Below are 23327 nucleotides of genomic sequence, written 5' to 3'. Positions count from 1 at the left end.
CAGTGGCTTCCTCTTCGTTTTCATTTCTGTCAGCTATGCAAGTCACAGGTGGAGGCTCAGAAATACCATCACACTCAGATGTAGAAGGACTCCTCGTTGCTGTTTCCGTAAGGGTTTCATTTTACTAGTCAAGATTAGCCCCGAGCTGAACCCTCGAACCTGGAGGACCTGTGGACCACTCTTCGTCTGGCCTCTACCCTATGACCTGTTTGGCATGGATGACCCTATCAAGAGCCAAAGTATAAAGCCCTGACTTCAGCAAACATTGCTGTCCGGATCATTGAAGCTTGCAAGCCTCCAAACGATGACAAATTTGTATCATGCTAATTGTTAAACTACAAATGAAATATAGTTGCTGTTGTGCCACCTTTGTAATTACATCAATATATTGGGCTCAGGATAGATCCTCAGAGATATTGACATCCAGGAACTTGAAACTCCTCACCCTTTCCAGTTCTGATCCCTTGATGAGAACTGTTGTGTTTTCCCCCTCAACTTTTCCTTTCTGAAGTCCACAATCAATATGTACATCCATGGGATTAGGGATTATGTTAGAATTCATTTGTGGTTTTTTTTTGCTTCTACTGTTGTTTTAGTGCCTCTTGCATGCTCACGTGAAGTTTTTCTGTTGAGTGCAGTTGTAATGCTATACCAATAGCATAACTGGTATTCCTGGGTATACCTGTAACAAGTAGTTTGCTGAAAATGAAATCAAGGAGGTTTTTCTTTTTTATTGTGTTCACCGAATGCCAGAAATATAATTTCAGTTGATTACTTATTGCACTGTTTTCATCTCTTTTCAGGGAGCTTTTGGTGCTCTTCAGAAGATTTGTGAAGATTCTGCTGAGATTTTAGACAGTGATATCTTGGACAGGCCACTCAATGTCATGATTCCTAAATTTCTGCAGTTTTTTAAACATAGCAGTTCCAAGATAAGGCAAGTTCAATTTGTGTTATTGGTGTATTGGATTATTTTTGGAATTCAGCAGTCTGAACTGGATGACACAATGAATTTGCAGTTGGTGCAGCTGTCTTACAGGTACTCCAGTGTGGGTTCAGTGCTGACCTGATCATGTGAAGTTTCCATTTTCCCCTTGGCCGTGTGATTTTTCTGGACCTATTTCTGATTTCCTTCCATATCTATAAAGATACATTAATTGTCCAGTTAACTATCTAATGTAAATTTATGTGGATGATGAGTGGGAGAATCAAAGAGAATTGGTGGTGTTAATAGGTGTATGTTAAAGGAAAATAAATTGGGAATACGGCATTGATGAGATGCAGCTCGAGATGGTGTGGACTGGACGTACTGAATAGCCTTTTCCTATGTCGTGTGAGTGCTTTCTAAATGTAACAATATTGCAGTGCTCTGTGGTTTAATAAGGCCGCCAAAAAAATTCGTAAGCAAATTTTCTTAGTTCAATTTTATTGCCAATCTTGGATGGTCCTGTTTCTTAAATGAGATCTGGCATAAAAGTGCCAAAGAAGGCAATGAAGCAGTTGGCCCAGAATTTAAAAATCTGATTGTGAAAAGCTTCATCTTAGTCAGATTCATCTAACAGAATCATGGTGACCTCAATTTTCAGAATTTTAGAATCGGCATGTTAAAAGGAATATTCATGAGTTCTTGATGAACCTCACAAATCTTGTCACACTAGCTGTGCTATGGTTAAAATACTTGGGAATTTTTCAGAAACGTATAGCTATGTTTGAAAGGTTTTTTGTAATCTCAACCTTTTGCATGTTTCTCTTAAATGTTATGAAATTTTTTTTACAATGGGCCATCCGTTTGTAACACTTTGTTAGTTATAGATGGAACGGTCTTAAACTATAATTTTTTTTTACACATGTGGTATGCTGAGATAAAATGCTGAAATGTATTTATTAGAGGGAGGAAGAGGGCAAGAAGAAATCCCAGTACTAGTCTTGGTGGATTCTTCTGTTCACACATGAAGTGGAAGTGAGAACTTGACATGGAATGTCATCCTCTCAAATATTTTGGTTTTAAGCTTGTGGCCTTCTGTTCTGTCTTCCATTTGGTATGCCATTTCGCCTATCTGTATGATGCCGTACAAGTGTCATTACAACAATAGATAATATTAGAAAAGAGTGGGAAAAGGAGTTGGGTACAGAGATAGAGAAGGTTATATCGAATGAGGCTTTGGAATATGTTAACTCCTGTTCCATCAATGCCAGACTACATAGACTACGTTACTCAAAAGTAAGGATTCATAAAATATTCCCAGAGGTGTCCCCAATGTGTGAGAAATGCAAGTACTCGGAGGCAAATTTGTTGCATACATATGCTTTATGTCCCAGAATACTAGAGTATTGGAAGCAAATATTTGAGGTCCTATCGAAGGTACTAAAGGTTCAGATAATACCAGACCCCATTTTAATAATTTTTGGAACTTCTGCGAGGTGAAATAAATTCCATGCTATCCAGCAACAACTCCTGACCTATGGCATACTTAATGGAAAGAAACTCATACTGATGTTCTGGAAAAAGGAGGAAACTCCATCGCTCAGACAATGGCTGGCTGCATTAATGGATACTTTGCATCTAGAGAGGATGCGTTATCAAGGACAGACTCAAGGAATTTGAAAAAATCTGGCAACCATTACTGTTGTATTTAGAAGAGACCAACAGCTGAACTAAGTGTGGGGGGCGGTAGGACCTAAACAGCACATACGGGAGGGGTGAGGGGAGGGGAGGGCTAGGAAGGGGAAAGGAGACGGGGTGGTAGGGTTTCCTTTTGCTTTTTGCTTGTTTACTATAGGTACATTCATTTGACTTTCATTATGATGTTATAAGAAAGAAAAGAAAAAAAACATTGTACTTTAGGACATTGTCAGTTGTGGTTAAGCTGATGTTGCTTCACAATAAAAACATTTGGTATGCCATTGTTGTGCCCTTTAATATGTAGCTTTTCCTCCACTTGAAATTTGAAAGATCAGAATTATAAATGTGTTACACTTATTTCAATGCATCCAACTTTAGTATCGATCTGTTAAAACTTTGGTGTATAATAAATGTTATCAAATTTATATGTAAAAAGGTGGCTTGTCCTGTAACTTGTCCCATGCCTCACATTTGGTTTTATAAGGAACTTTCTATGTTTTAAGCAATTGGTCTCCAATAAATATTCCTTCATTCTGGGAAAGAAATCACAATGAAACAAAATTGTATTTGAATATCCAGTGTAATACTTTTAACATTGAGCATTTCAGTACTGTACTAAATCTAGTCCGTACCTTTGAATACATTTAGCTTACAATTCCTTTTCATTGAAATGTCTAATTTGCGCAGTCTGTGAATTGTTTTTGCCGGCAGCACTTGATAACAATAAATAACTTGATATTGTTATGCTGATTGAACTGTATTTTTTTAGCCAAGTTGAGGTAGTCTCTTTGCTCGAACAAGTTATTTTGCATTTTTGAGCTTGCTTTATGCTGGTGTAATTATTGAACTTCAACAACCTTAAAAATCAACATTTTGGATTTCTGCTGCAAAGTGTTATAAGCAATTTAAATATTAGAGCATCCCCTAGTGGTAGAAATTCAATGTTGTAACTTCTCAGTTGTCTTTCTTCGCATAGCTTTAAAATGCAGCTTCCATGATGTACCTATTTCAAAGTCTAGATAATTTCTTAAGTCCATAAGATACAGGAACAAAATTAGGCTGTTGGACTTGCCAAGTCTGCTCTGCCATTTGATCACAGTTGATTTATTTTTTTCCTCTCAATCCTATTCTTTTGCCTTCTTGACAGCCTAACAAATCAATAACTTATCAGCCTCTGCTTTAAATATAGTGAATGACTTGCCTGTTGTTGTAATGAATTCCACAGATTCTGCACGCTCTGGGTACAGAAATTTCTGTTCATCTCTGTTCTGAATAGATTTGCTTTCATTCTGAAGCTGTTCGCTCTGATCATTTCAGTTGCTGCAAATGGGATGTTGTGTTTTTTTTCCACATTGATTATTTTTACAGAATAAACTAGATGTAAATAATTTGGTAGCTCTGATATTTCAATATGCTTTCTAGTTCTTTGTCTTCTAGTTAGCATTTATTTTGGGATTACTTGTGATTTAAATTGAAAGCTAGTTTTCCAAAGAGTTATACAGTTTTAGAATTCTTTAACATTGGATGACAGCAAACTGCTTGTAATCTTAACAAAATCAAAACTGAATTGGAAAATATTCTGTTATTAAAATGGTGTTGTAAATCTTTTAGGTCTCATGCTGTTGCCTGTGTAAACCAGTTCATTATCAGTAGAACTCAAGCTTTGATGTTGCATATCGACTCTTTCATCGAGGTATGTTTATCTTTGCTCTGGCGAAAATGATAGTAGTGTCCTAACCTTTATTTTTAAAAGGTGAATGACTTCTAAAATTTTACAGTTATTAACTGGCACAACCTTTCTAAATTATAATTTCTTTTAATATTTTAATTCGTGAATTAAATGATGACTAATGTGAAAACTTTTGTTGAAGAGCACAAAGAAATTGACAGGTGGTTCAGATATTCTGTCTCTCGCATTTAAAGGTTGATATGGTTTTTTTTACCTCCCAAATATACAATTATCTTTGTACTATTGTCACAATATTTACTGTTAAAATTTGTCATCAGAAGTTTTATGGCTTATTTCTAAGTATATTGCTTTATTAATATTTAGAAGTAAATGGAATGACAGTGCAGTGTTCAAATCCCCATGCAATCCCCATTTATGTAAAGTGAAAGCTAAGTTTTAAGACTAAACATAAATGAGGTTGCAGAAGGCATTCTTATAATCTCAAACAATTTTAATTATTGTAAACCATTAGGTGTGCTGTAAATTAAGTTTTTTGAATAATGCCTTTCTCTTTGATAATGCATTAACTTTGTTCTGAAACATCTTGTTTATTGTGTGTCTGTATGTGGTTATCCTAATTTTATGTGTACTTGAGTGACAAATCTATAGCTCAATCATTGTAAAGGAATATTACCTAATAACTTTGTATATTTCTTTGTCTGATGGTACTTGGTGTGTATCTGTTCGAATTTGAGTTGACATTGTGTCTTTAATTGACCTGAATAGGAAAAATTAGACATTTGTGTTACTTGATCTCTGGTAAACATGAGTAAAATGGAAGAATAGAGATGGGGAGATGATTCAGTAGAATTTATTTTTCAGGACTTCAAAAATTGTAAACTCCGAAACTGTATTGAGATAGAATATATTGGGAGAATATTGATGGAATAGAAATACACAATTGAGGGACATAAACTAAAATCCCATTTCTCCTATTCCTTACTGTCTGTAGCAAATTGAAAGTGAACTTATTTCACTTCTCCAGTTCTGATGAAAGGTCATTGACCTGAAACAGTTTGTGATCTGTTGACTATTTTCAGCTCATTGTTTATGTTTGTAAAGGCAATTGGTTGCTAACTCATCCCTCTTCTGCCAAATCAACAATTTGAACTTTTTTGCTCGATCCATTGTTTGATTTATTTAGAGCAGGAGTTTCTGGATGTAGCTGGCATTATTTGAATTCATTGTCCTTGCACTGAATGGCTTGCTCATTCATTATGAAGAGCATTTAAGAATCAATTATGCCAGTGACTCTGCAGTTGCATGCAAGCTGAATGAGGTTCATGACAATCCAGTGGTTCTGTGGTCGTCTTTAATAACAGTTTATTTTAATTCCATAATTATTTCCAGATTGGTAACTAAATTTAATTTCTGCAGCTTCTATGGTGAGATTTGATTATTAGTTTCTGCATTGTTATTTTAGTGCTCTGGACTATTAGTTTGGCAATTCAGCAATTTCACTCTTCCTGTATCCTTAAGTCTTTCAGATGGTTTTTGTCTCAGAGAATTTATTTCTTCCTACCTTGCTGTGTTCTTTCTCCTTTTTGTTCATTCTCTACCTTTGAACTTCCTACTTCCTGGGGAGCAAGGCAGGCCAAGTAACTGAAGTGCCAGTTGATGGACACTTTAGGTCCACTGAGCACAATCCTATTAGCTTTAAAGTAGTAATGGGCAGGGGGGGGCGGGTGCGGGCAATAGAACAGATCCACATGTTACAGTCCTAAAATGGAGCAGGGCCAACTTTAATCTAGCTGGGGTTAACTGTGGGGCTTTATTTAACAGGAAGTGAAAGTCCAAGAGCAGCATGTTGCTGTAGGGGTAAAGGATAGACATAGCATGTTCAATGAACCCTGGCTGATGAGAGATATCAAGGCTCTGGTCAGGAAAAAGAAGGAAAAGTGCATCACTTTTCAGCAGTTGGGTACAAATAAATTCCTGGATGAATATAAATTGCTTAAGGGGGAAATCAGGAGGGTATGAGATGCATTTGGCTGGCAGGATAAAGATGATCCCAAGAGGTTCTTCACTTGTATTAACAGCTTAAAAAGGCGACCAGGGAGAGACTCGGTTCTCTTTAAAGACCGTTAGGACTTCCTATGTGTGGAGTCGCAGGAGATGGCCAATATTTTTAATGTCTACCTGCCCCTCCACCAATCTTTGTATCATCTGCAAACTTGGCAACAAAGCTATCATTGATATACAGCATAAAAAGGTGGTCCCGACACCGACCCCTGTGGAATACCTCTGGTCGCTGGCAGTCAACCAGAAAATGATCCTTTTATTCCCACTCGCTGCCTCCTACCAATCAGCCAGTGTTCTAACCATGTTAGTAACTGTCCTGTAATACCATGGGCTCTTAACTTGGTAAGCAACCTCATGTGTGGCACCTTGTCAAAGGCCTTCTGAAAGTCCAAATAGACAACATCCACTGCATCCCCTTTATCTATGCTACTTGTAATCTCCTCAAAGAATTCCAACAGGTTCATCAGGCAGGACTTTCCCTGAAGGAAACCTGACTTTGTACTATCTTGTCCTGTGTCACCAAGTACTCCATCACCTCATCCTAACAATTGACTGTAACACCTTTCCAACCACTGAGTTTGGGCTAACTGGTCTATAATTTCCTTTCTGCTGCTTTCCTCCTTTGTGGAGTAACATTTGCAATTTTCTAGTCCTCTGGCACCATCCCAGAGTTCAATAATTTTTGAAAGATCATTTCTAATGCCACCACAATCTCTGGTACTACCTCTTTCGGAACCCTAGGGTGCAGTTCATCTGGTCTGGGTGACTTGTGTACCTTTAGGTCTTTCAGCTTTTTGAGCACCTCTCTTGTAACAGTAACTGCACCCACTTCTCTTCCTTCACACACTGCAACATCAGGGATGCTACTAGTGTCTTCCACAGTGAAGACTGATGCAAAATACTCCTTTAGTTCAGTAACCATCTCATTGTCCCCCATTATTATTTCTCCTGCCTCATTTTCTTGCGGTCCTATATCCACTCTCATTTCTCTTATTTTTAACGCATTTGGGAAAAAAATTTTACTATCCACTTTGATATTATTTGCTAGCTTGCTTTCATATTTTCTTTTCCTTTCTAATGTTTTTTTTAGTTGCTCTCTGTAGGTTTTTTTAAAACTTCCTAATCCCCTCTCTTCCCACTAATTTTTTGCTTTGTATGCCCTTTCTTTTACAATAGCTTTGACTTCCCTCGTCAGCCATGGTTGTACTATTTATTATTTATAAGGCACTGATGACACCTCATCTTGAGTATTGTGAACAGTTTTGGGCTCCTTGTCTAAGAAAAGATGTGCTGACATTGGAGAGGGTTCAGAGGAGGTTCACAAGGATGATTCCAGAAATGAAAGGATTATCGTACAAGGACCATTTGATAGCACTGGGTCTATACTGGCTGGAATTTAGAATGATGACGGGGGGGGGGGGAATCTCACTGAAACCTTTCAAATGTTGAAACACCTAGACACAGATGTGGAAACAATGTTTCCTATGGTGGGGTAGTCTAGGACAAGAGGACACAGCCTCAGGATAGAGGGCTGTTCATTTAAAACAGATGTGGAGAAATTTCTTTAGGCAGAGGGTGGTGAATTTGTGGAATTTGTTATCACAAGCAGCTGTGGAGGTCAGGTTGTTGGGAGTATTTAAGGCAGAACTGATAGGTTCTTGATTAGACATGGCATCAAAGGTTATGGGGAGAAAGCTGGGGAGTGGGGCTGAGGACGTTAAAAAAGGATCAGTCGTGATTGAATTGTGGAGCAGACTCAATGGGCCAAATGGCCTAATGCTGCTCCTATGTCTTGTAGTCTAAAATAAGAGGGGGCAAAGATTTAAGAGATGTGAGAGGTAATTTCACACGAAACTGAGAACAGATTGAGGAAGAGCACCCAGCAGGTGCAATAGCTTTTAAGGAGCATTAGGGGAGGTACATGGGAGGCAAGGGCTTTGATGGTTATGGGGGTGAACCTAGGTTGCTGCGACTAGCAGAGTCCCATGATTAGAATGGACTTGATTGGGCTGCAGAGCCTGTTTCCGTGCTGTATCCTCTGCCGCTTTTGACAGTTTCCAGAGTCCTGGTCTGGTCAGGTGCTTACACTATTTGCATGCTATCTCTGGCACTTCCATCCCACACCAAGATGGCCTGAGGCTTCTTTGTTTTTGCATGAACAAATGCTCAATCATTCTTCTCCTCCACTATTCTCTTTCACTTGGCTGAACTGGTTCTTGGTTTGAACAACTCATCCTTTAGCTCCACTCACTTAGAATTATAGAATTGTACAACATAGAACTAGGCACTTCAGCCCACCTATGTGAACAGCTTGCCTATCTGTATTAATTACTTCTGTCTACATTAATTCCATATCCCTCTATCTGTTCATTCAAACCTCTCTCCAGATGTCTCTTAAAAGTCATTACTGTACTTCACCAATTAATTCTAAGTACCTCAACCACTCTGAATTTTATATTCCTCTCTTATGACAGCTTTCATCCTGCTTTACCTCAGGGAAGACAGACACACTCCATCCAATCTTTCCATATTGTGCAAACCTTCCAATCCATGCATCCTCCTTGTCAATCTTTTCTACAAGTTGTATTTTGGCCCTTCTGATGGAGGTCTTCCATGCTGCAGCTGAGTAGGTAGTCCCAAGGTTTGAGTCCAGTGAGGAAGGAACAAAATATTGGGTAGTATACAGTTTGGAAGGGAGTATGCAAATAATTCTGTTACACACACTTAAAGCCTTTGTCACGTTACAGGTTTGCAAGTAGATTATGAGTAGGCTTTGGTGTGTAAGGGGAGTTGCTTATTGTAAGATATCTAGCTTTTGATTTGCCCTGATCCACAGAATTTGTGTATTTGATCCCGTTTCTGATCAATGTGTGTGATGGCTATACTATTGACTGTCAGAGGTAAGTGGTTGGACACTTTGGTGGAGAGGTTTGTTGTCTAACTCTTCTATGGCAGCGGTCCCCAACAACCGGGCCGCAAAACGTGCTACCGGGCCGTGAGGAAACGATACGAATCAGCTGCACCTTTCCTCATTCCCTGTCACGCACTGTTGAACTTGAACATAGGGTTGCAAACTCTCCCGTATTTGCTGGGACATCCCGTATATTGGGCTAAATTGGTTTGTCCCATATGGGACCGTCCTTGTCCTGAATTTCCCCCGCTAAGGTAGAGCATTCCTATGAAACCTTTCTTGCCGAGATGGCATGAAGCGAAGAAGCAATTACCATTAATTTATATGGGAAAAATTTTTGAGTGTTCCCAGACCCAAAAAATAACCTAACAAATCATACCAAATAACACAAAACCAAAAATAAATAACACTAACCTATAGTAAAAGCAGGAATGATATGATAAATAACCTATATAAAGAGAAATAATGTATGTACAGTATAATCAGGAAGATGAAAGCAAAACTGATTTTGGGGAGGGGGGGGGAATTCGGCACATAGGTGCATGTGCACAGGTGCCCGCACAAGGCTTCATGGTCATGGTAGTCTTTCTTGGGGTAAAGTGTCCCGGATTTGACTACTACTTTTGTCCCTTATTTGGGAGTGAGAAAGTTGGCAACCCTAACTGTAAAAGACATGTTGAGGTGAGTTTAACCCTACTTGAACACCCCCCGGGTTGGCCATTCCGCAAGAATATTGTCAATATTAAACTGGTCCATGGTGCAAAAAAGGTCGGGGACCCTTGTTCTTTGGCATGTATCTTTACTGCTTACGATGCCTGAATGTTGTCTGTTTTGCTGTATGGTGTTATGGACTAGTTAAGTTGCTGAGAAATTACAAACGAACTGAACATTGTGCTATCATCAGTGTTTATCAGCAATTCTGGCATTGTGATGAAAGCATGTCATTCATGAAGCAGATGAAGATGGTTGTGTTTATGAAGGGGGAGATGAGGAGCTCATGCTGTGATTCCCTGACAGCTGGGTTGATTGCTCACTGGTAATGATAATCATCTTTTGTATGTGATATGATTCCGATCATCGTATGGCCTTGTAATGCGTTGCCTTTAGTTTTATGAGTTTATTTTGATGCCACATTTGTTCAAATATTGACTCATTCCACCGAGATGCAACACTGAGCGTCATAGGAAGTCGTTCCTGCCTGTGGCCATCAAACTTTACAACTCCTCCCTTGGAGGGTCAGACACCCTGAGCCAATAGGCTGGTCCTAGACTTATTTCCTGGCATAATTTACATATTACTATTTAATTACTTATGTTGCAACTGTGACGAAAATCAATTTCCCTCGGGATCAGTAAAGTATGACTATGACTCTCTATTTATGTTTGGAAATTCAATCCTTTGGTCAATGTTTTGTGCATGGCTGAGATATGGTTTGTTCCTGAGTGAAAGCCTCTCATTGGTGATCAGGTTATTGGTGACTAAATATCACTTGTTAGAACTATCAGTGACAACTTGCATCAGTTTGGTGGTTGAGAGTATATTGGATAATAATCAACTAAATTGGATCTGTCCTTGGAAATGGGAGATTCAGTACTGGGGCAATTTTCCAAGTGGGTGGGTTGGATGCTGATGTCTAACTACTGAAACTTCTTGGTTAGCTCTGGAGTGCTAGTTTCAGTGATGATCTTGGAAGGATGCTGATTGAATGTGGTTGCGTAAGTTTCACCCTTTGGCACTTGCATTGCACATCCCCAGCAACACTGAGGGTAGGGCTGCAAAGATAGGGTCTTTGTGCACTGGTCAAGTCTACCATTACTGTCATAGACAGGTGCATTAATCGCAAATAGATCAAGGACATGGGCTCGTTTTTTTTTCCGTCTCTTCCCGGATGCTGTCTGGCCTGCTCATTATTTCTCTTTTATTTCAGATTTCTGGTGACTGTTATGTTCTTTCTTAGCTTCACCATTGTTATTTTTCTCATCTTGGTTTTCACAACCTGTTATCTGGTACTAACAATTTGTATCACGGTCTCTTGGTCTTCAGTCTACAGTAAACATTCACTTTGTTCTCTCCACCCTTTTTTCTACAATTTGCTACATGTTTTCTAACTTGGCCTCATTGTGATGAAAGGTCATCAATTGAAACAATAATACAGTTTCTTTTTTTGCAGAGCCGCATTATTTCTAGAAACATTCCTCAGAATTTATGTAGATACATAAAAGTCAATACTTCATCCCAACTGCAAATTGGAATGTGGAACTAATTTCCTCCCAGATTTACCTGAGGGTTGATTATCCATTGAGAAGATGATGTTCTTTTCTGTTAGATATACAGAAATTGTAACAGAATGGAAAACTGCAAATGAGAGATAGAGTTTCAAGAAAAAGTTTGCAAACCCTTTGCATTTACCTGATTTTCTGCATTAATTACTCATAAAATGTGGTCTGATCTTCATCTAAGTCACAATAATAGACCAATACAATCTACCTAAGTTAATAACACACAAACAATTGTACTTATTGAAAACATTATTTAATCTTTCACAGTTCAGGCTGGAAAAACTATGTGAACCCTTGTATTTAATAACTGGTATATCCTCCTTTAGCAGCAATAACCTCCACCAAACGTTTCCTGTAGTTGCTGATCAGACTTGCAAGACAGTGAGAAGAAATTTTAGACCATTCCTCCATGCAAAACTCTTTCAGTTCATCAATATTTCTGGGTTAGCTTGCACGAACAACTCTCTTCAGTTCATGCCACAGGATCTCAATTGGGTTAAGGTCTGGGCTCTGACTTGGCCATGCCAGAACATAAATTTTCTTCTTCGTAATTATTCTGCTGTCCATTTGCTGCTGTTCAGATTATTGCCCTGTTGCATCATCCATCTTCCTATTAAGCTTCAAGTGACAGACTGCTACCCTAATATTCTCCTGTAAAATGTCTTGATATAATTTTGAATTCACTGTTCCTTCAACAGTTGCAAGCTGTCCAGACAGACCCTGAGGCAGCAAAGCATCCCCAAACCATGATGCTCCTTCCACCATGCTTCACAGTTGTTATGAGATTTTGGTGTCAGTGTGCATTGCCCTTTTCCCTTTAAACATAGCAATATACATTTTCTACTAAGAAGTTCAACTTCTGTCTCATCTGTCCACAGGACCTTGTCCCTGAGGCTTCGTGGAACATCCAGCTGGTGTTTTACAAATTTGAGACGTGCATCAATGTTTTTTTTTGAGATCTGTGCTATTCTTCCACTAACACCATTCTTCCTTTAGCATTTTTCTTATTATGGATACATGAACAGAGACTTTAGCAAGTGCTAGAGATTTCTGCCTGGCTTTTGCTGTTACCCTTCGTGACTTTTTCACCTCTTTCAGCATTGCGTACTGTGCCCTTGGTGTAATCTTTGCAGGATGCCCACTTCTAGGGAGTATAGCAACAGTACTAGGTTTCCTCCATTTGTAGACCATTTCTCTTGCTATGGACCAATAAACAGTGGTCCATAGCAATGTTTATTCCAGCATCATGCATCTCTATAATTCTTCTAAGATCTTTTTGAGAAGAGCAGGCTCTTAATAACCTGACTTTGTTTGCCTTTTTAATAGGGCAGGGCACCTCTACAACCCACACCTCCAATCTCAAATTGATTGGAACACCTGACTCCAGATAGCTTTTGTAGACGGCATTACCGCAGAGGTTCACTTAGAACATAGAAATCTACGGCACATTACAGGCCTTTTGACCCACACTGTTGTGCCGACCATATAACCTACTCTAGAAGCTGTCTAGAATTTCCCTACCACACAGCCCTCTATTTTTCTAAGCTCCATGTACCCATCTAAGAGTCTCTTAACATACTTATTGTATCTGCCTCCACCATCATTGCTGGCAGTGCATTCCACACACCCACCACTCTCCGTGTGGAAAAACTTGCCTCTGGCATCCCTTCTGTACCTATTTCAAGGAACCTTAAAACTATGCTCCCCTTGTGTTAGCCATTTCAGCCTTGGGGGGAAAAAGCCTCTGGCTATTCACACGATCAACATCTCTCATCTTATACACCTCTATCAAGTCACCTCTCATCCTTTGTCGTTCCAAGGAGAAAAAGGCCAAGTTCACTCAACCTATTTTCATAAGGCATGCTCTCCAATCCAGGCAACTTCCTTGTAAATCTCTTCACTCTTTCTATAGTATCCACATCTGGTTCATACTTTTTTGAACCTAGATTATGATTGTTTAAATGGTGTAGCTGGTATTGATGAGAATATGTACAATTGTTTTTAGTATTGTTAGTTTAGGCAGATTGTGTTTGTCTCTTATTGTGACTTAGATAAAGATCAGACCACATTTTATGAGTAATTAATGTAGAAAACCAGGTAATTGCAATGGGTTCACAAACTTTTTTGCAACTGTAGGTCCTAGTAAATGGTCTTTTTCACAGGGCGGAAATGCCAAATAAAAGAGGGCATATCTTTAAGGTGAGAGAGTGAAAATTTAATCGTGGTTTATGTAGCAAGTATTTTTGCATATGGAATAGTAGTTGCTGGGAACATGCTGTCAAACGATGTGATGGAAGCAGATATGATGACAACATTGCAAATGTATAATTTTAAAGGGCTAGAAGGGCCTATTCCTCACCGTTTCTCTGAATAAATAAACATTCAAAAAGCATTTATACAGGCATGTGAACACTCTGAATTGAGATATAGACCACATGCTGGCAGATACTTATTTTGTCTTGGCATGGTGATTGGCAAAGACATTATGTGCTGAAGCTCCTGTTTCTATACTGTGCTATTGTGTTCTAGGACATGAGTTTGTGGGTTGCTTCTAGTTATGAAATCAGTATGAGGAGATCTTGTGTTTCAGCCATTCTATGAATTCTGCTGTCTTATTCTATATAAGTGTAAGATACTTGTAAGTGATCTGTAGGAATGCTTGCAGGAATGTCAGATATTTAAATTTTTTATATGTTCATATGACTAGTTTGAGGTAATCTTTAGATTGAGGGGAATATGTCTAGAAAGGAACTGGAGTCTTTCGCAACAGAGGAAAAATACTATAATGTTGGTTTCCAATACACTGCAAATGTATATTCTTTCAGCACACCAAATAAGATTATTTTCCTTGACTGTATGTTTATCCTATTTCAAATTGCTCTAACATAGCTGAGCACTATTGGGAGATGGCCAAATGCCTACTATAGAATTGGAAAGCAGTGTTGTAGAGATAGGCATTTAAATATGTAAGGCTTTGAAAGATTGGTCCTTGTATGGACACATGGGGTTAATGTAGACAGTTAACAGGGTTGGCAAAGATGTGATGGACAAAAAGGGCTTCTGTGCTATATAACAGGGGTCCCCAACCTTTTTTGCACTGCGGACCGGTTTAATATTGACAATATTCTTGCGGACCGGCCGACCGGGGGCGGGTAGGGTTGCCAACGGACAAGGGTAGCAGTCAGATACGTTGAGCTTTCCCCGAAAAAGACTACAATGACCATGAAGCCTTGTGTGGGCACCAGTGCGCATGCGTGTACCTGCCGATCTTTTTTCTGCAAATCGCTTGCAATGCTTTTCGGGGGCGGCGGGGGGTGTTAATCACGACCGGAATATACGTGATAAGTGGCTAATACACTCAATTTCGTTTCTAAAAGGATCTATCTAATGAATTTAATATTAAACACACAGCGCATATTTTCCTCGCATGAATATAGCAATAAGTCAATTATCAGGAGAGCTTGAGGGAAGCGTTGAACGAACTTCCAGTAGAAGTGGTAGAGGCAGGTTTGATATTATCATTTAAAGAAAAATTGGATAGGTATACGGACAGGAAAGGAATGGAGGGTTATGGGCTGAGTGCAGGTCGGTGGGACTATAGCGTTCGGCACGGACTAGAAGGGCAGAGATGGCCTGTTTCCATGCTGTAATTGTTATATGGTTATATAAGTAAGTCAACAGTATCATAACATTTTAAGTAATGTTTGGATATTAAACACACAGCACATATTTTCCCTGTATGAACTTATAAAATTATAGCAACACACCAATATCGCTGAATCAGTGGGAGCCCTGGGCTTGTTTTCCTGCAACAAGGCGGTCCCATTGAAGGGTGACGGGAGACAGCGATACTCGAAGGGAGTTCCTTATGTCCAGTCTATTCCACAATTTAGTTTTCGTTGCATTCATTGCAGAAAAATCCGCTTCGCAGAAAAATGTTGGAAATGAAAGCAACGTTTTCAGTGCTTTCGTGGCTATCTCAGGATATTTAGCCTTGACTTTGATCCAGAATGCCGGCAGAGATGTTATATCAAACATGCTTTTCAGCCCGCCGTCATTTGCAAGCTTGAGGAGTTGATCTCCTTCCCGCGCTGACATGGATGACGCGTGGGTAATGACCTCGCATGCGTAATGATCTCGCGTGCGTTCAAGCTCAACAGTGGCCATGACAGGGAATAGGAAAGGTGCAGCTAACTCATATTGCCAAATCATATCGTTTCCTTGCGGCCTGGTAGCGCATGCTTTGTGGCCCGGTGGTTGGGGACCACTGCTATATAACTAGAGAAATTCCAGATCAGATGCTTGTTAAATGGTGATAGCAAAGTGGACTGGAATTGTAGGTTTCATTTACATTTAAGCTCTGGGAACTTGGACTCAAAATGCAACTCCTTAGATTTATTGCTCTACTAAGTCCATTAGAGTTTGTGACAATGAGTTCTAATATTACAATTTTCATGATTAATTTGTTAACCTGAATCACTGCTTATCTAACTATTCAAAGTTCAAAGTAAAATTTATTATCAAAGTACATAGAATATGTCACCATATACTAACCTGACATCAATCTACTTGCTGGCATTCACAGTAAAAACAAATGCAATAGAATAAATGAAGAACTACACACAAAGATGGACAAACAACTAATGTGTAGAACAGAAAAAGTAAAACAAAATAATAGATAAGTAATAAATAATACTGAGAACACAAGTTAAAGAATCCTTTAAGTAGTCTGTAGGTTATGGAATTAGTTAAGTGTGAACCAATGAGTTTTAAGTACATTTCACTACAATATGTAATTTGAATTGAGTTATTAAATGTTGATAAATCTTAAATTGGAGTCTTGTGCTTCATCTGTTGATTGTAACAATTAAAGAATTGTTCCTATTGAAACTGTATATCCAAATTTAAAAATTGGAAATATTGGAGCTTTATTTATTAATATTTTTGATTGTATGCCTTTGGAAACTGTTAATTTAAATACAAGTTATTTTGTATTTGTGTCACATTTGGATCTTTCCATGAAAAATTCCTTTCATTTCCTAAATTAACCTGTATTAGATAGCTGAAAATAACTTTTCATGTAGTTGGATGAATGTTTTACCAAGATCTATCTGAATTAACAATTCCAAAAGCTCAACCCACTTGTTACAAATTGCAAGTGAATTTCATAGACAACTTTAAGAATAACCAAACCAGCATTTTCTACTTGTGCTTAATGAAAAATTATACAGGCATTAAAGATATTTTACTAGATCTCTAAATGAAAAACTTTAAAGACTAACTTGCGCTCTGATAGCGTCCCAGTTCTCCTGCTACATATGTGATTGTAACAATCTTTTATAAACTTCTTTGGAGGGGGGGAGGGGGTAGAAGCGGAATTCTAATCACAGTGCAAGTCCTCTTGACAGTGTTGACTTTTGAATGCAGCTTACGGACCTAGTGAAGCTTACAGGATGAGAATTAATACTATCTAAAATCTCTTGTATAATATGAAATGGTGCATTTCTAATTACTGAATACTTTTCTCTTAGAACTTATTTGCATTGGCTGGAGATGAAGAAGCTGAAGTACGAAAAAATGTCTGCCGTGCCCTTGTTATGCTGCTTGAAGTCCGAATGGATCGGTTGCTTCCTCAGATGCACAACATTGTAGAGGTGAAAACCTTTTCTTTCACCTATTGCAACAGAAACTACACATTGATTGGAATATGTTAATTAGGATGTATTTGAGATGTACTGAGATGCTGAAAGCTTGTGCTTCCTTGCGTTTTTGTGTAATCTAAGTTCCTTTCTATCTTTACTTGAATTTTCAATGTAATTTTCACCCTGTTGAATTGGAACATAAAATGAGCATCTGATTTTTGAAACTATAATTCAGTTGTACCAATCATTTCTACATATCACAGTTGCTTTCTGATATTTAAAAATTACATGGAACTTGTTAACATTATAGTATAAACCCTCAGCGCATTTTCTTAGTAACCCTATTATGTGCTTATTTTAGTGTGTTATATTTGATGGTTCCTTTCAATATTGTGCCTTAAGTTTTGAAGATGAATTTTTTTCTTTAACATGTTTAGTATTACTGATAGTGTTATCTTGCTATAGTACATGTTACAGAGAACACAGGATCAAGATGAAAATGTTGCATTAGAAGCCTGTGAATTCTGGTTAACATTGGCTGAACAGCCCATATGCAAAGATGTACTTTCTGGGCATATGTCACTGTAAGTAACAGTCTGGTCAGCTTATCAGTACAAATATTATGTATGCTAATGTTTACACATGATTTTCTGTTCGTGTAGGAGCATATTATATTTTATTGAGGAAGAAATATTGTACTACATTGTGCTGATATCTTGTGCAGATATGAACAGACAACTATTTTAAATATTGCCGATTAAAGTGGGATCCATGATATTTTAGGACTTTTTTTGAAGGGGTGTGGACATGAGAAGGAAAAAATAAGTTGTGTACAGTTGTAAGAAAAAGTTTGTGAACCCTTTGCAACTATCTGGTTTTCTGCATTAGTTACTCATAAAATGTGGTCTGAACTAAATCTTAAAATTTATTGAAGTAGGATTTTATTTGAGCTAATTCAAAACATTGTGCATCATGTCGCATCAAAAGAACCTGTCAACAATTTACTAAAGATTTAAAAGCCAAAATTGTGAGGCTGAAAAGGTATTCATTCCCTTTGTACTAACTACAGTAACTTTCCTCAGGTGCAATACTGTATATTACCTTACCAACTCAACCAGTTTGTTGATGTAGAAAATTGGTGGATGACCTGATTTTAATGAATTCATCAGCATAAATACCCTCTCTCTCTGTAAGGTCTATATGGTAGATTTTCAACAGATCAAAGCAAATTGAGACAAATGATCATTCAAGACAAGTCAGGGAAATGATAAATGGGGAAGCAAAAGCCTGGAGAAGAGTACTCATAGGCACTGAACATACCTCAAGATTACTATCCGCTGCCACTCCCCAACTAACCTGGCACAGCTTGAGCAATTTTGCAATGGGCAAACCTTGTTCCATCACGTTGTGCAAAACTAATAGACACTACTAACTGTAATAGCTAGGTCAAGAGGTGGTTCAATTAAGTACTGGGCAAAGGGGATGAATACTTTTGAGCTGCTGGCATTTCAGTTTCTGAAATTTTAGTTATTCGTGCTTCACAATTTTCCCTGTTTTGGGGCTGTAATGTGAAAAATGGAGCATGTGATTGACAAATACAAATTCTCAGTTAAATTGATCAAAGTCCCTGGTTGTAATACTCATTTATGTGAACAAAGGGTTGGGGGCAGAATCCTTTTGCAAGGCACTGTACATGTGGAATCTGATATTTCCAAGAGGTACTTTTGGGTAATGGGTAAATAATAGGAACTACAGAGTGCACTAAATTTTCTGGAAACATTCAGGGGATCAGGCATTATCTGTGGAAAAGAGCAGGGATAATGTTTGATTGTTGGGTATTTCCTGAAGTACCGTGGGTTGAACCTGGCAAAGAAACTGCGTGGAAGAATGGACCCAAGCAGCATTAATTTACTGTATTTTGCTGGATAGTGAATGAGAAGCATTAGAGTAAAATGAAATGGTTAGCTTTGTCTAAGCTGAGAAGAACAGGGAAGACTTTGTTGCCTTCAAGTTTGTAAAGCATATTGCAATTTTAATAATGTGGTGGAGCTGGAAACCAGATTAGCATAGGTGTAGGATGGAAGCTTGCTGGGAGAACATTGGAATAGTTGCCTTTCATTGTGGGCTTCGAGGAGAGATGGATGATAGCTGGTTTGTGCACTATGGTGCACTGACTGCAGTGGTCTTCAGAATCTGATCATTGTGAGGGAAGGTTAATGTTGTATGGAATTTGTGGAGGTCTGCATAGGTTCAATGGTTTTTGCCAGTCAGCAGGCAGATGGTGAGTCTTAAGGATTTCATAGTTCAAATACGGCACCAGAACAGAGACCCATTTCATTTTAGAAAAATCACTGGCTTTGCAATTGTTCAGAGTGTGATTGGGAATTAGAATCAAGTTGGGTTTTCATTCTGAATTTGCTACAGTTTATTGGAAAACAAAGATAAAGACTTTGCATTGTTGTCGGTAATACGTGGAGTGAAATAAGGGCTCTAGCACGATTGATATTCTTCAATTAAGAGGATTAACAAAGGAGCTCAGTTTGTGGTACCCAGGGAAAGTCCAAGAGATCATATCAGGACAATGTAAACACTGCACAGACAAGAGGTCAGGATCAAACCTGGATCATGATGTGCTCCTCCTGGGCAATGAGAAAAATTAAGGACCCTTTGAGTGTCCCTTATGACTGTGTCTGTAGGTGTGTCCAATTGCAGCCACAGCTAACTACTGTATGGAGCTAGAGCTGTGGATGTGTACATCTTGTTTCACAATGCGATTGTTTTCAGGTTGTCTTTTCTGCACTAAAGTTCACACTCCTTTCTTTAAAGCTACCTCAGTAAAGACCAGTTATGTCAGTACATGATGCAACTTCAGTGTGGTCATTATTATATTTATGTCACCATGTTATTGTTTTGAAACCTGTCTAATTGCATGTATCTACTCATTTGTGAAGTGACTGGTGGGATTAGGAGTTTGGATTGAGGGGATTCTTATCTGAGATGGATGTACCACAACATGCATACCAGCATGCAAATTTTGCCTCAAAATCTTACTATTCAGCAAATACAGCTTCAAGACATTTAATGATTTTGTTCACTGCCCAGCATTTTGTAGCTTTTGTAGCAAATATGTTGCATAATTACTGTGCCATTGTCTTTGTAGTTAAGTTTGGTCATTATGCCTCCGACTCTGAATACTAAAAAAAATAGGTGCAGGAGTAGGCCATTCGGCCCTTCGAGCCTGCACCGCCATTTATTATGATCATGGCTGATCATCCAACTCAGAACCCCGCCCCAGCCTTCCCTCCATACCCCCTGACCCCCGTAGCCACAAGGGCCATATCTAACTCCCTCTTCAATGAACTGGCCTCAACTGTTTCCTGTGGCAGAGAATTCCACAGATTCACCACTGTCTGTGTGAAGAAGTTTTTCCTAATCTCGGTCCTAAGAGGCTTCCCCTCTATCCTCAAACTGTGGCCCCTCGTTCTGGACTTCCCCAACATCGGGAACAATCTTCCTGCATCTAGCCTGTCCAATCCCTTTAGGATCTTATACGTTTCAATCAGATCCCCCCTCAATCTTCTAAATTCCAACGAGTACAAGCCCAGTTCATCCAGTCTTTCTTCATATGAAAGTCCTGCCATGCCAGGAATCAATCTAGTGAACCTTCTTTGTACTCCCTCTATGGCAAGGATGTCTTTCCTCAGATTAGGGGACCAAAACTGCACACAATACTCCAGGTGTGGTCTCACCAAGGCCTTGTACAACTGCAGTAGTACCTCCCTGCTCCTGTACTCGAATCCTCTCGCTATAAATGCCAGCATACCATTCGCCTTTTTCACCGCCTGCTGTACCTGCATGCCCACTTTCAATGACTGGTGTATAATGACACCCAGGTCTCATTGCACCTCCCCTTTTCCTAATCGGCCACCATTCAGATAATAATCTGTTTTCCTATTTTTGCCACCAAAGTGGATAACTTCACATTTATCCACATTAAATTGCATCCGCCATGAATTTGCCCACTCACCCAACCTATCCAAGTCACCCTGCATCCTCTTAGCATCCTCCTCACAGCTAACACTGCCACCCAGCTTCGTGTCATCCGCAAACTTGGAGATGCTGCATTTAATTCCCTCATCCAAGTCATTAATATATATTGTAAACAACTGGGGTCCCAGCACTGAGCCTTGCGGTACCCCACTAGTCACCGCCTGCCATTCTGAAAAGGTCCCGTTTATTCCCACTCTTTGCTTCCTGTCTGCTAACCAACTCTCCACCCACACCAATACCTTACTCCCAATACCGTGTGCTTTAAGTTTGCACACTAATCTCCTGTGTGGGACCTTGTCAAAAGCCTTCTGAAAATCCAAATATACCACATCCCCTGGTTCTCCCCATCCACTCTACTAGTTACATCCTCAAAAAATTCTATGAGATTCGTCAGACATGATTTTCCTTTCACAAATCCATGCTGACTTTGTCCGATCATTTCACCGCTTTCCAAATGTGCTGTTATCACATCCTTGATAACTGACTCCAGCAGTTTCCCCACCACCGACGTTAGGCTAACCGGTCTATAATTCCCCGGTTTCTCTCTCCCTCCTTTTTTAAAAAGTGGAGTTACATTAGCCACGCTCCAATCCTCAGGAACTAGTCCAGAATCTAACGAGTTTTGAAAAATTATCACTAATGCATCCACTATTTCTTGGGCTACTTCCTTAAGCACTCTGGGACACAGACCATCTGGCCCTGGGGATTTATCTGCCTTCAATCCCTTCAATTTACCTAACACCACTTCCCTACTAACATGTATTTCGCTCAGTTCCTCCATCTCACTGGACCCTCTGTCCCCTACTATTTCTGGAAGATTATTTATGTCCTCCTTAGTGAAGACAGAACCAAAGTAATTATTCAATTGGTCTGCCATGTCCTTGCTCCCCATAATCAATTCACCTGTTTCTGTCTGCAGGGGACCTACATTTGTCTTTACCAGTCTTTTCCTGTTTACATATCTATAAAAGCTTTTACAGTCCGTTTTTATGTTCCCTGCCAGTTTTCTCTCATAATCTTTTTTCCCCTTCCTAATTAAGCCCTTTGTCCTCCTCTGCTGAACTCTGAATTTCTCCCAGTCCTCAGGTGAGCCACTTTCTCTGGCTAATTTGTATGCTGCTTCTTTGGAATTGATACTATCCCTAATTTCTCTTGTCAGCCACGGGTGCACTACCTTCCTTGATTTATTCTTTTGCCAAACTGGGATGAACAATTGTTGTAGTTCATCCATGCAACCTTTAAATGCTTGCCATTGCATATCCACCGTCAATCCTTTAAGTGTCATTTGCCAGTCTATCTTAGCTAATTCACGTTATATTCACATTAGAAACCAGTTTGCTTACAGTAAGATTAGGGGCTGACTTGACATATTTCATCGTTGAACAATACAGATTTTCATTAGTCTTAGATAACTAACTTGTCCAGTATTTCACCACAAGTTTTAAAATCCTGTTAGTCTATTGCATTGTTTGTAGTTTATTTGTGTCCTTGCAGTGATTTCTGCATATGAACAAATTTCATCAAGAATTGTTTGATAATTGCAGGTTAATACCCGTCCTTGTGAATGGGATGAAATATTCAGAAATAGATATTATTCTCCTTAAGGTGAGTTTAAATTTTAGATGTGGGTTTTATTCCTCCAAAGTGCAAATTGTACATGCCAGCAGTTAAAATGCTATGAACCTGAGTAGTCTTGAAGTTAAAGCCATAAATACCATCCAAATATCTTTATTTCCAGGGTGATGTTGAAGAAGATGAAACAGTTCCTGACAATGAGCAAGATATTAAGCCTCGCTTTCACCGATCCAGAACTGTTGCACAGCAGCATGAAGAAGATGGAATTGGTGAAGAAGAGGAAGATGACGACGATCTAGATGATGATGATACAATTTCTGATTGGAATTTAAGTATGTCTAAACAAAAGTGCAGTTTAATTCTCATTTGCCATGTCTTATTCATGACATTTGATGATTCTGGTTTAAGTAAAGTGTTTTTGTAATGTTAAAGACAATATTTTATATTGGGTTCCAATGTGGGGAAAATGTAAACTACCCCCCCCCCCCCTTCTCGG

At 38.9% G+C, this 23327-nt stretch overlaps 1 protein-coding gene across 6 annotated transcripts in view; it reads left to right on the top strand.

Moving 5' to 3' along the window:
- tnpo1 (transportin 1) overlaps window positions 1-23327 on the top strand; it is a 99438-nt gene that overhangs the window by 32489 nt on the left and 43622 nt on the right. For 4 of the 6 annotated variants that reach the window (XM_072257934.1, XM_072257935.1, XM_072257933.1 and 1 more), the window contains 6 exons: window positions 804-937; window positions 4235-4316; window positions 17096-17218; window positions 17672-17790; window positions 22801-22861; window positions 22995-23163. In XM_072257934.1, the coding sequence (XP_072114035.1) occupies window positions 804-937; window positions 4235-4316; window positions 17096-17218; window positions 17672-17790; window positions 22801-22861; window positions 22995-23163 (688 nt within the window). Of the gene's footprint in view, window positions 1-803; window positions 938-4234; window positions 4317-17095; window positions 17219-17671; window positions 17791-22800; window positions 22862-22994; window positions 23165-23327 lie in introns of those variants that run through there. The other 2 variants (XM_072257937.1, XM_072257938.1) reach the window with 2 other exon arrangements.

Source organism: Mobula birostris, chromosome 5 (genome assembly GCF_030028105.1).
Source record: "Mobula birostris isolate sMobBir1 chromosome 5, sMobBir1.hap1, whole genome shotgun sequence".
Classification (NCBI taxonomy): domain Eukaryota; kingdom Metazoa; phylum Chordata; class Chondrichthyes; order Myliobatiformes; family Myliobatidae; genus Mobula; species Mobula birostris.
The sequence above is the reverse complement of the archived record's forward strand: the minus strand, read 5'-3'. Positions and strand labels throughout refer to the sequence as shown.